Raw genomic sequence first — 13,972 nt, forward strand, 5'->3', positions numbered from 1 at the left:
GTTTAAATTAAGAGATAAATTTTCTTTTGCAGCTCGTGATTACGAGATAGTCCGAAATCAAGTAGAATTAGGTGAAATCATAGGGGAAGGTCAATTTGGTAACGTTCATAAGGGATCATATAAGGGAAGAGATGGACAAACCATCGCTGTTGCTGTTAAAACCTGCAAAGTCGATGCAGATCTTGCCACTGCCGAGAAATTCCTTGAAGAAGCTTGTACGAAAAATATATCCTATATTTGTTCTAATATATGATTATAATAAAATATTAATAAAATAGATACTTAATGGTATAGGTTTTTGAAATAAATCTTATAAAATAATGATTTCAATTTTCAGATATTATGCAACAATTTGAACATCCGCACATTATTAGATTGATTGGAGTTTGTTCGGAGGCGCCAATTTGGCTTGTAATGGAATTAGCTAGACTCGGAGAAATGCGTGCTTATCTACAGTCTAATAAACATCGTTTAGATCTTGCCACACTTTTATTGTATATCTTTCAATTGAGTACTGCCCTTTCATACCTCGAAAGCAAGAAATTCGTGCACAGGTATTTATTAACAAGCTATTTATTTTGTTATTTAAATATCATATAACGTTCGCAATATTCTCATATATTATACATTATAGAGATATCGCTGCGAGAAACGTGCTGGTTTCATCACATAGTTGTGTCAAATTGGCGGATTTTGGTCTTAGTAGATGGGTAGAAGATCAGAGTTATTATACTGCGAGTAAGTGTAAGTTGCCAATTAAATGGATGGCACCGGAAAGCATAAATTTTCGGAGATTTACGACTTCATCCGATGTTTGGATGTTTGGTTAGTTTCTTCTTTTTAAAATTAATCACTTAATGAAAATTTTTCTTATCTTAAAGACTTGCTAATCAAATTTTATCGTTGCTTCAGGTGTGTGTATGTGGGAGATTTTAATGTTAGGTGTAAAACCATTCCAAGGTGTGAAAAATAATGAAGTGATACGCAAGCTAGAGAACGGAGAGAGACTTGCACTTCCTAATCACTGTCCACCGCGATTATACTCTCTAATGTCTCAGTGTTGGAGTTACGAACCCAGTAAAAGGCCGACATTTAAAGAGATTAGAGAAACTTTACAGTAAGTGTATTTTAAATGTCCGTGAAACTCTTCAAATATTCTTTCCTTTTTTTTTCAATTATATTGTATAATATTCAGAATTTAGTATATGTGTATATACATATTATGTTTTAAATCATTATAGTGAGATTTTGTTAGAAGAGAAACATCAACAACAAGAAACAATGAGACGAGAGAACAGAAGGGTACAAGCTATGTCCTGGGGTATGTAGGAAGCTGTCTATAATAATAATGTGTCAAATTTTTTTAATGAAACGCACATTTGTTATTCAGTATTTATAAAATAATTTGTTTTCTAGGTGCAGACGATGTACCGCCACCAAAACCTTCCCGGCAACCGCAAAATACAACAGAGCAGTCGCAGTTATCCGCGGCGCCGGTATCCACGTACATCGTAGCACAGAGTCCCGAGGTTCTCGCGCAACTTCTCAAGGACAACCAAGCCAGAGGGGTATGTCCCTCCGTGTACACAACACCCGCGTCTCCTTTCAACACCCTAGCGGTGCAGTTTCAGGACGAGGATCAAGTCCTAACTACTGCCGTCGTATCCGACCTGCCTTTCTTCGACCCCGCACTTTCCGAACCGACATCCATCGCAACGCACATCACTCAGTCGGATGGTGATTCCAACATTTTCGACACCAACCTAGATTCCCTTGATTCCTCGGATAACATACCTCTCATGTCGAGTCTGAGTATTTCAGACACAATAGTGCAGACACAATCGCCCGCCGCCAACCGAAAGCAGCAGAAGGTTAAAGAGATGCAAAACTTGTATGCGGTTAGTTCAAAAGTGGTCGGTAGTATCATGGGAGACTTGTACTCCCCTGTGCAAAAGTTCTCTATGTCCAGCACCGTTCCGCCGCCACCTATGGCTGCATCAGTCGTGTCAACCGCGGTCGCGGCCAACACCTGCGGCGAGATATACGGACCGGTCACTAGCTTCACCCAAAGCTCGGCTATCGTTGGTAATCTCAGTCAAAGCGCAAGTTTAGCTATTGATAATCATGGTGATAATTCCGGGAACTTTGATCCTAGTAGTTTGGGTGACAATATCATGATACCGAATAGTTATAGCCAAGCACTCGTCGCAAGTGGCTCGTATGTTTCAAGCCAACCGATTAATTACGGTAATTTTGCAGTTAGTAGCAACATGAGCCAGGTACTTAGTAGTGGTAGCGATCAATCTACAAGTCAGAATATGAACAATATACAGATTGCTGGCAACAATAGTGGCAGCGGCGGCGGCGATGGTGCTGATGGTAGTAATAATAGTGGTGGTGGTGATGGTAGTGGTGGTGATGATGATAATGGTGATAATGATAATAATGATGATGGTAGTGGTGGTGATAAAGATGGTGGTGATGGTGATGGTGATGGTAATATTAGCGTTTACGCTCGTAATATTAGTTCGGCGAATGTAAGTAGTTCTGTGTTGAATGCAGAATGTTTATATGGTCCGGTACTAAAATTCCATGCGCAAAATGCTCAACCGCAGTTGGTCGTAGCCGCAAGCGCGGCTACAACTGAATTGAAACCTATTGGTGTAACAACTGGAAATTACGTTCAAACTGGAAGAAGTAATCTGGTAGCACAGAATTTACAATCGCAACCAATATATCCGCAGAATTATTCACATCAGCAAATCTATTCGAATATCGCACAATCGGGACAGCAGCCTACGTATCTGTTACAAATGCAGCGCATGCAGAATACCCCGCGGCAGAATGCCATTTCCCAATCCTTGTCATATGCAGCGATACAACATACGAATCAGCAATCTCAGTTTACCAGTACCAGTCCTGTTTACACAGCTCACGCTACATCCGTGTCAGTGGTTCAAGCGCAAAAGGTGCACATGCCAAATTACGCTCATCAAGTTCAGTCTGGAATTAGCATTCAATCAACGCCTTGTCAAGCAACCGGTATAAATCAATCGGCAAGTGTTGGGATAATGCAAGCTTCTTCCGTACCGTCACATTTTGTCATGTCATCCTCGGCGACTCAACAAAATATCCACCCGATTCCATCCACTTACTTAGTAAATCATCAGCAACCGAGTTCCCTTGGTCTAATAGATTATACCCAAGCGCACATTAACGTCGGCAGTGTAATGACAAGCAGTGTGCATGCAATGACGACCGGTGCGTATCAGCAAATAGCGCAATCTCAGATGACTAGTAGCATTGTAAAGACAAATATACCACAAATTACAACGAGCATGGCCAAGATCACAACATTCATGACATCGCAAAAACAGGATGAACAATTGACGAGCTCGACCGACGGCACTCTTTCCGGTTCTCTAATTTCTTCCGCTGTCAGTGATAGCACCGTGTCGTCTAGCAGTTCGATGACAGAGGAGGCACAACAAGATCAGGTTTGACCATGCCTCCTAGGAATGTGACAAATGCATCTTCTATATATATATATATATTTGTCACGCCACGTCTTGTTTTGGTTTTTTTACCTGGTCTGCAATACTTTCGCAATATATTATTTTAGTTACAAATTAGATGTGCGCACGTGTATATTTTCGCGCTTCTCTGATATATGCAAACTACAAGGATTGACTTACAAACGGATCAACTTTATTGCAATGCGATCACAGAAATTTATTTTTTTAATGCAAATCTTGACTTGTTATTCAGTAGGCTAATAATTTTTGCATGACGAATGAATATCACTGATGGATTGTCACAGTAATCATTTAAACTGCATGTACCGAATATGCAAATGCACTACCTATTTTCAATTTATTTTACATCTCGAGAAATATGCGTCTCTTTAATTTTTCCTGTATATACATGTATATTAGAAACGATTGCAACATAAATCATTATAAAATTATCTCAAATTTTATTAGATTAGAAGAAAACTTATATATCGGGAAGTATTTATAACGTGATATCGTTTTCGCTGTTTTAGAGGAACATGCATTCACAATTGTTCGATAATTTGTCGGATAATTTCAATAGCGGCATTGACGATGAACAAAAATTACTGGAGCAACGATTGTTGGAGCAACAACGACAGTCTGAAGAGGACAGTCGCTGGCTCGCAAGGGAAGAGGTATGTTTTAAAAACTTAATTGTTAATTGTTAATTGTAATTATTTAAACTTTGTTTTTTTTTATGATAGAAACGTTTATCAATTGCTACGAGTGGTGATGAAAGTGCTAGTCCCCCGATTCCACGATCAGTTACTCAATCACCAAGTCATGAACCGCATTCTACTAATATTGGCTCTCTTGGTTCCGACAAGAGTTCCGATAAAATAATTGTAGTAAAGGTGAATCATGCGCTGAATTCATGATTTTATCATTGTAAATTATCTATCGCGGACAGAAATATTCATAAATTCCTTTTGCAGAAAATGGAACCCACACCCACTGCAGATTTAGACAGAACTAATGATAAAGTATATGATTGTACGACAAGCGTTGTTCGTGCAGTTATGTCACTATCGCAAGGTAAGAATATACTTGAAAAACAATATATGCTTGAAAAATAATATATAACAGTAATATATAACAGTTAAATAATATAACTAGGATTGTTGAAAAGTTATATGATATAAAATATCGTCATATCAGAAAAGAAAAATGTGAATTTCAGGTGTTCAACAGAGCAAGGCTGATCAGTATTTAGAATTAGTACGTAGAGTAGGTATCGAATTAAGAGCGTTGCTATCCTCCGTGGATGCTCTTGTAGAAATATTACCAATATCTGCGCATCGTGAAGTAGAAATGGCGCATAAAGTATTAAGTAAAGATATGGCGGAGCTTGTGACTGCTATGAAACTGGCACAAAATTATAGTGCCACTACTTTAGATGCTGAATATCGGAAGTAATTATGCTTTGCAATTATCAACAGAATACCACGAGAAAAATTACGTAATTGATTAATATTTTCGATTATTTTCTTTCTAGGGGAATGCTTTCTGCAGCTCATATCTTAGCAATGGATGCAAAGAATCTCTTAGATGTAATTGATTCCATCCGTATTCGTTATCCATACGTGGACAGTCAGATTTGTCAAAAGCAAAATGATGTTAACAGAACACAAGATTCTACAGCCGAGAATCGCATTCGTTCGAGTCAATCGGGCGATCATTTTCTGAGAAGAAGTCAGTCGACCGAACGACAAGGAACGAACTTTAGACAAAGTCAAAGTGGTGATTTATTGCACAGAATGGGTCAGTCAGTCGACCAATGTTCATCGGTAAGTTAAATATTTTAATAATATAATTTCTTAAAATTAATAATATTAGGTGAAAGAAATATGATTGATGTATCCATTATTATTCAGGGAAATCAGTCCGACTTCAATTCCAGCAGTAGTTTAGAAAGAAGACATAATATAGTAACTAACAGTCTTGAACGTAATTCAACAACAAGAAAACAAATTGCCACTAATAGTCTAGAAAGAAAGAGACCTTCATTAACATGTAATATAGGGCCTACGAATAACTCTGTTAATTTGATGCCTATGGTACCAGTCACTTGCAATTTGGTGCAAACTGTAAGTCCCGTTATACATCCGAGTCAATCGATTACAACAGGCGTTAATCAGCAGATGGTGTTTACGGCCAACAGTAAAGCAACAAATGAGACTTCGATAAATGACAGTTAACAACGAGGTGCCTTGAATTAAGGTAAATAATTATGAAATGCATTTTGTATAAACAAAATATTCAAATGAGATTATCATTTTTGAAATGTATCGATTTCAGGACTACTTCGGATCATTACTTAGTGTGTATATAAATAGGCGATATATTACCAAGTTATCCGTGTGTACACATCTACATTTCAATATGTTAACAACGGGAGATCTAGTATTTATGCTTTTTTAGCTCTTTTTAACATTTCATGCAAACATTTTATCTAAACATACTTCTATATAGGACAGTATTCATTAATTGTAATAGTAGAATAGTAGGAAGTTTATCACTAAAGTATTTAAGTCACAGCTATAATAAAATCACAACTCCAAAGGATTTAGAATGATCGTTATTATATGATTGCGCATATGAGATGACGTAAAATTATATTTTGCCATAAAGATAAGAATATACCATTTATTAAATTAAACATTTCATTAGAAAATCAAATTTATTCACACCGTCTAACGTTTACATCCAACATCGCAAGTTAAATTCACGCTTGAAATATTCATTCAATTTTAACTACGTCATCTCCTAATTAACGATAATACATACATACATGTATTTTAGGGGTATGTATGTATATATTCATAAATATATAATTAAATGAATTCTTTCTCTTTGATCAATATTGCGCGAGAATATTATTTCTTTGTAGGATATAATTTTACAACGTTGTTTTTAATACAAATTCGTAATTTTATAATCTAATTCCTATCTAAGAATACTATGGAGAATAATTATAATATAAAAAGAGAGACTAAATGTATGTTATTTCTATTAAATAATTATTTAATGATTTATACTTTATAGTTTGCGACATTTATATATAAAATGTTTTATAAAGAGCAAAAATCATTTTTCAGCGACAAGTGTCAGTTCCTACAGAATATTTTTAAGAATTTCCACTTTTACATAAGTATATCATTATAATAACTCATTAATGCAAGTTATAGTATTATATTCATATATGCATTTAAAAAAAATTCATTATTGAACTTTGTAGATAAAAAAATATTCCATTTTTATGTGTTTTTTGTATTCCAAAGAAAATTCGATATGAGAAATGTTCGTAGCATTCTGACATTGTATTAATGTATCCATATATTGTTACAATTGGCACGAATGTAAAATATTTATAGTTTACAAGTTGTAAATTTAATATTTTAAATGGTACGTGGCTTTAAAAATTCATGTGCCAAGATGTGCTTATACGCTCGAAAGAAATACGATATTTGTGTGTTGTAAATTTCTTGTCGAAGAATTGCTATCCAGAAACTAAGAGATAATGAATATAATTGTTGATATTTTTTCATTTATATGAAAAAATCATCAGGTACGTTTTTAATTTAAATATGTGAGAGTATATATGATATAATTTTACTTAAATATAAAAAAGGACATTATTAATTAAATATTTGGCCATTATAATGTAATATATTTCTTTACAAGTATTTCATTACTTTTATTGCGAACATTAAATTAAAAATTCTTTATTGTTGAAAATATTTTTTAAAAAATTAATTTAATAAAATGTTTTTATAATGAAATTTTGTAATCAATGATGTAACACAGAGCTATTTGTGATCAATAAAATTAATTATTATTTAATCTAAACATTTATTATCTCTTGATGGACAAATGATAACAATATATTATTGGTAATATTATATCAGTGAAATAATATATGAAACAATTATATGTAATCTCATTTGATATCAAAACTATTTATAAATTGTGCAAATGTAACTATATATGACGATATATATGATGATCATAAAATAAATAAAATTGCGCGTATAATTTTAACATTATATATATTATTCTGAAATATTCTTCTGTAACACTTATGTCAGTATTTACTGTAATTGAATGTATACCACAAATATAGTCATTATATCACTTGTCATATTTTGATCCGTAATACTTTATTCCGTTTTTTGTGGAATATCTGGCATACTTTGTTAAAAGTGCATTAACATTCATTGCACCTTTTGTGAAATGCCTAAAAAATTGTATAAGATTGTATAAGAAAAATTGTATAAGATTTAAATTAATAATGATATATACACATATTCAGAATGAAGTATGTCCAATTAATTATTTTACGCGATTATCTGCTGAACTATTCATTATTCGAGAAAATATTTCAAGTAAAACTTATTCTGTTTTGAAGGGGACATCTCTGAAAGAGAAAAATTTAAGTAGAGATAAATTCCTAAGATTTTAAAAAAAGCATCGTAGGTTTTTTTCTTTTTCTTTTTTTTTTTTTATAATCATATAGCTTTGTTATGTAATCTGATTTCTTTAGTTATCTTAGACATAAAAGTATTAAGGCAGAGTTATAAAAAATAGATTATAAGATATTTTTTTATACTTTATTCTGACATATTTTGCCATAAAATATAAAATATTTCATATAAAATATTCATTTTTTGATGAATCGTACCTTAATACTTCTATACACAAGATAATGAAATAAATCGACTGATATAGAAAAAGCATGTAGTTGTTGTAAGAGTTGTAGAAAAAGTATGTACTTATATATTGCCAATTGCATAATTGCATAATTCTTTTTAAAGCAGTTACATCTTAAGCAACTATATCTTTACATGAACTCTAATTATTTTATTATTTTGTATAAAGGATTTATTAAGATACATTTGTCAAAAAATGAATAATAAAATTCACAAAATATTTTATATTTCAGAACTGGAATTTAATTACAGATTTCGGATTGATTTCTAAAGCAACGTTTATTGTCTTACCTTGAGAGTCAGTGAGCAAGCTGCCGATTGCCGGCTCAAGATCGTTCTCGTATGAAAAATATCTACTGTCGTATCTTTTGTTCCAAATGGCCAATTTAAATATTTTCAATTTAAATATTTTCTTTATTAATTTTTCTAAATAATTAAAACATTAAAACTTTAATACATATTTAATACATATAACTTTAATACATATTTTATAATAATATAGTTATGACAATAGCTTTCCATATTACTCGTAAGGTACCATTGATGTTTTTTTTTTGTTTTACTCAATAGGCCTTTTTCATTATTAATTAACGATGAAAATGATCAAGTTTAAGTATTAGTTTTAAAATATATAGAATATAGTATTTAAAAATTTTTTTATCGAGTTACACATCTGATGTGTGCGTGTGTGTGTGTGTGTGTGTGTGTGTGTGTACACAGAGTGGGGCACTTAAACAAATTACCGGAATATTTCGAAAAGTAAACCCGATAGGTAAAAAACATTTCAAACAAAAGATAATATATAATTTGAAGAACTTTGCGTTGATGGTAGCGACGTACCATCGTGATAAAAAATAGAAACTCATTCATCCTTATTCATCTTTATATAAATGACATATGGATAAAGAAATTTTCTATTGCGGCTATTTTCATTATTATATGCTTAATCCACATGTGACTTATTTCGTACTTATCAGATTCGTAAAAATGGACGGCAGCTAAAATTATCTTTGGACATTATATGTGAAAGCATTTTTTCTACTTCTTTCAATAGCTGTCAAATCGTGTGTTTTCTATCTGAACATGTTTCATTTCACATGCCTTTTTTTTACAGCTATTTATTAACTATCAGGAAGAAAAAGGATAGCGACCGCCCATTTTTGTCTTAATGTCATATTAGGTGTTATTTTAGTCAAATATTTATTTGCAAAACTAGCGCAATAAACTTTATTGTATAATTTCTCGCCTATAACGTCACGATTCCAATAGTCATGATGACTACTCAAGAGCCTTAAAAACAAAAATCAATTTTTCAAAGTCACATAGGAGTCGCATTCACTTTTTGAATTGGAATGGATTTGACTTTTTTATAATATGATTTTTCTAATTATTCTGCATAAAAGTATTAAGATACAGGTATCGAAAAATCAATATACTTTACGAAATATCTTATTTTGGCATAATTTGATATAAAATATTTCGTAAACTATTCATTTTTTGATAATTGTACCTTTATATGTTTATGCATAGAATAGTGAGACAATCAATTGATATAGAAAAAATACATAATTGCTTTAAAAAAATTAAGCACGCACGCACACACACACGCGCGCACGCGTACAGTATATTAATAATAAGAAATTTAATGTTTTCATATTTATAAAAAGAAAAATAATTTAGATATTTAAGAAGAATTTAGATATTTAGATATTAAAGAAGATATTTAAAAAATGACAGTTTGAGACGAGAAATACCATATTTCTCATACGAAGACGTTCCTGAGACATAATAATCGGTAGCTTCCTGATCCTCCAATGATGATGGAGAGACAGTAGACATTGCTTTATTTCGAAATGTGAATCTAAATATCAGCTCTCTTATATTTTAATATCTACTATATCTATAAATATCTACTCTCTTATATTTTATTAGAATATATCACAATAACTTATAAATATCATAATCTTTTATTAATTTTTTGATAATTATAATTTAATACTTTTATATCTGATAACTCATTAAATCAGATTATAAAAAATATTCTATTAAATAATTCTATTAAAAAAATAAAGATTACCTTGAAATCTTAGGGACACTTAAAAAAAAATCGTAAAATGTTCTCTTCAAAACAAAATAGGTTTTGAAACATTTTCGAATAATAAATAATTTGGGAGATAATTGCATGAAAAGATTATGAGTATACCACACTCTATATTACATTTTTTTTTATTTAATATACTTACTTAATATAAGGTGTTATCTCTTCGGCAGTCCATTTAGCTTTGATTTTAAAAAGTTCATTAAGTCTATCATGGATGTTGTTAGGTAAATCTGTCTCTGGACAAGATACAATTTCCTTCTGCATTTTTGAAGTATTATATATAACAAGGGCTAATCCACATAAATATTCTATTTTCGGATGCATTTCTGAAATACAGAACAATAATAATAAATTCCAGATAAAACTAATCATACATAATTACAATTCTAAGTTTATCGACCACATACTTTCGGGAGTTCCAATATTCCATGTTTCCATGAATTCTTTGTATTCAGTGACAGGAGAAGCAGAGAGAAGAATCTTTGCTAATGTTGAACAACACTTTTCTTCGTCGTATCTTTTCAAGATGTTTAAAGGATATAAATTTATAAAATTGCCCATTGATAATTATAAAGTTGATAATTATAAAATATATTAATAATATACATACATATACAATGGACTACCATTATTCTTTGTCTTCGTGCTTTTGGCTGTATATTTTGTGAATATAGCATCAAACACTGGCTCATGAATAAGTTGTTGTAAACATTTGTACGTATCCTCCTTATTTACCTCATCAAGTTCCCAGGATTGTTCTCCAAAATAATCCAACATCAAATTCAGACTTCTTGCTTCGACATCAAATGATATTAGACGCAAGTAACCTTAATATGAAAAGATCTTAAGTTAGATGATATCATTTTTATAAAAGATCTGATACAGTAATATAATTTTATTATGTACCATCTATATTAGTTATCAAGAAATTCTCTAGGGCTTGTTGTAATTCATAATTACTTGCTTGGAATTCATTTTGTAATCTTTCCCAATTGTATAATGTCTTCGTATCTATTGTCGATTCATATTCTAATCCATTGTAAGACGATAAGCTAAGCAGAGTGGACAAATTTGTCAGATCAGGTTTGATTTCTTTCACCTTTAATATAATACATTATAGTACTTCTTATGACTTAACATCTTCATTCAAGTCATTGTTATTGAATAAAGATACCTCATAATATGAATTAAATATCTTCTTTATATTACATCTCTCTATAACTCTCTCAGATACTTCTTCAGTACTTGTTGTCTTTCCAAATTTCAAATTTGGAATCAACAACCATGAATTGGATATCTCTGCCTCTTTAATTTCATAGGTCCGAGTTTGTGTGCATAGCATAGCATTGTTATGCTTGTTACCACGAAATGATATTCTATTATTATAATCATAATTACTTTTGCAGAATAGGAAATGCAATATTATTATTCAAAAAAAGTTTCAACAATCTATCAAATGATGATCATAAATGTAATCTTAAAGGAACATACGTATCTTCCTTGCTTAATGCTCCGAATATATGCTCGTCTATCTCTAATAATATCAAATCATCAGCCTGATGACATCGCATGGGATATAAGCATTGTGTCATTGCATTCAAATTGGATTCTTTAATTGTGGCTAAATCCAAAATCTCTCGAATATTTTCCTCCGTACGAATGTTTCTAGAAAAAAATTGTAGACTAATATTAAGGATATATATATTTTAGATAATATATTTCTATTGAATAATAATTACTTTTTGTCGGTAGACTCCATAGTATAAGACTAATATTTCATGTATTATATCAGAAAAGAGAAACCTGAGCGGGAATCCTGGCCTTTTTCGACCGAAACCACAGAGAAGCCTCTAAGGCTCGATTGCACCAACGTTATTTTGAATTTTAACTGATATTTAATATATAATATGTATCACGTATATTAAGTAAATTAAGTCTCGTTTAAAGCCCAAATAATATTGGTGCAACCGGGTCTAAAGGCCATATCAGACTAGCGGTTGCGCGGCTACGGTTGCCGGTTGACGATTCTATTTCAGCCAATCACAATGTAGCAAGTCCTGGTTACGGTCAATGTGATTGGCAATAGTAGAATCGTCAACCGGCAACAATGTTGCTATTAGGGCCGCTTTTTTGCGCATGCGTATTATGATCAATAGTCATATCTAGGGCTGTAACATGATATATACATATGTAATAGGTAATTAAAATTTTGGTGTGCTCCACGCTAGGATGAGATAAGTAAAGTAAAGTAAATATTTAAATATTATTAATTGTTATTAAAGGTAAATGTTATTATTTATTATTTATTATTTGTTATTCAACATAAATATAATATAGATATACATAACCAAAAAGGGGCTATTAAAAAGCATGTTCGTAATTTTCAAATAAAATATTTTATTTTAAACACATAAATGTGTTTTATTATATACTTTCTTTCTTTACATTTACAAAAATATAACTTTGTTAAAAAATTAATTTTATTGTAAGTTATTAATATTAATTATATTTAAAATTCTATATAATTAAATAATTTTTATGTAATTTTTATAATTTTATATAATTATAAACAATTTTATATAATATAAAAAATTTCAGTAAGAGTAATACCTTTTTTCTTCTAAACGTGATACTTCATTAAACCTGCATCTAAATATACATGCGCGAGAAAGCGTCCCTGATAGCAACACTGACCGGCAACCGTAGCCGGGCAACCGTTAGTCTGATATGGGCCGCGGTCCGATTCACGCTTAAAGCACTATTGGCGTCATTCTATCCTTGTTTTACATCTAATGAACAATAAAGATAGAATAGGCGTAAAAAATGTTTTGAGCATGAATCGACCGCGGCCTACGAGTGATCATATAGTCGCATTTTAGCTGTGACCTTATTCGCGTGGGTAATGTGCACAATTTTGTGATTCTCTTCCGTAGAGTGATAAAGACAGACGATATGGACACGTAGAGTTCTATATTTGAAGAATGGTGTCATCCTTTTATCTGAACAAATGCCGACAATCGCGTTTTCCTATTGGCCCTCTCTTTTCGACCGTCATGTTTGACCTACGCTCAGGGTGCCGTCCCTGGAGCGTATTGCGCGTATCGAAAATCTGATCAATTGCGGACGCTATTTTCGATACGCAGCCATTCCTCCGAATCCATTATTGTAAAGTTCGCGTGTGATTAGATTTTCGATACGCGCAATCGCTCCATGGGAACGGCACCCTTAAAACGTACTTAGTCGATTGCAGTACGTATGAGAATATTCTGAGATGATCACGATATACTCATTGCGATCTTCTCAGAACATACTTAGAACATACTTAGAACGTACGCGCGCTGTTAGGGTATGCAGAAATTGAGGTGCGTTCTTTCACTGATCCTCGGAAAATAAGTGCAATGACAATCCATGGATGACTTGCTCATCTACTCTTAGCTTCACCGAAAAAAGACTTCATTTATGCATCCTCATTGTACATGGACGACGACGATAATAATGACGTTCTTAAAAATTTCCAAATCGGACTTTGCGTAGTAATATCTCCGCTCGTAGGGCACGTAGCAGAAAAATAAAAATACTTTTATTATGCAAGCTTTTATTATTTCGAA

General features: G+C 32.1%; 2 protein-coding genes across 6 annotated transcripts in view; one reads left to right on the forward strand and one right to left on the reverse strand.

Moving 5' to 3' along the window:
• Positions 1–7,697, forward strand: part of Fak (protein tyrosine kinase 2 Fak) — a 30,804-nt gene extending 23,107 nt beyond the window's left edge. For all 3 annotated transcript variants that reach the window (XM_089082063.1, XM_089082060.1, XM_089082062.1), the window contains 13 exons: positions 33–215; positions 338–554; positions 635–825; positions 913–1,117; positions 1,242–1,321; positions 1,417–3,497; positions 4,046–4,189; positions 4,259–4,408; positions 4,490–4,589; positions 4,735–4,966; positions 5,050–5,341; positions 5,429–5,774; positions 5,853–7,697. In XM_089082063.1, coding sequence (XP_088938189.1) covers positions 33–215; positions 338–554; positions 635–825; positions 913–1,117; positions 1,242–1,321; positions 1,417–3,497; positions 4,046–4,189; positions 4,259–4,408; positions 4,490–4,589; positions 4,735–4,966; positions 5,050–5,341; positions 5,429–5,752 — 4,199 coding nt within the window. In that variant the 3' untranslated portion in view covers positions 5,753–5,774; positions 5,853–7,697. The remainder of the gene's footprint in view (positions 1–32; positions 216–337; positions 555–634; positions 826–912; positions 1,118–1,241; positions 1,322–1,416; positions 3,498–4,045; positions 4,190–4,258; positions 4,409–4,489; positions 4,590–4,734; positions 4,967–5,049; positions 5,342–5,428; positions 5,775–5,852) is intronic.
• LOC105433627 (sister chromatid cohesion protein DCC1) lies at positions 7,587–13,456 on the reverse strand. Of its 3 annotated transcripts, none has more exons than XM_089082065.1 (9): positions 12,975–13,453; positions 12,104–12,532; positions 11,856–12,047; positions 11,539–11,740; positions 11,271–11,463; positions 10,975–11,191; positions 10,772–10,881; positions 10,507–10,690; positions 7,587–7,791 (listed from the first exon to the last, which is right to left on the reverse strand). In XM_089082065.1, exons 2-9 carry the CDS (start codon positions 12,121–12,123, stop codon positions 7,686–7,688), a joined length of 1,224 nt encoding a protein of 407 aa, XP_088938191.1. In that variant the 5' UTR covers positions 12,124–12,532; positions 12,975–13,453; the 3' UTR covers positions 7,587–7,685. The 3 variants fall into 3 exon arrangements, with proteins under 3 accessions (XP_088938191.1, XP_011647331.2, XP_088938193.1); XM_011649029.3 differs by having other exon boundaries at positions 11,856–12,029; positions 12,975–13,451; XM_089082067.1 differs by lacking the exon at positions 7,587–7,791 and adding an exon at positions 7,802–7,971 and having other exon boundaries at positions 12,975–13,456.
• Positions 13,457–13,972: the final 516 nt, after the last annotated feature.

Source organism: Pogonomyrmex barbatus, unplaced genomic scaffold, assembly GCF_055798465.1.
Source record: "Pogonomyrmex barbatus isolate J1 unplaced genomic scaffold, ASM5579846v1 scaffold5, whole genome shotgun sequence".
Classification (NCBI taxonomy): domain Eukaryota; kingdom Metazoa; phylum Arthropoda; class Insecta; order Hymenoptera; family Formicidae; genus Pogonomyrmex; species Pogonomyrmex barbatus.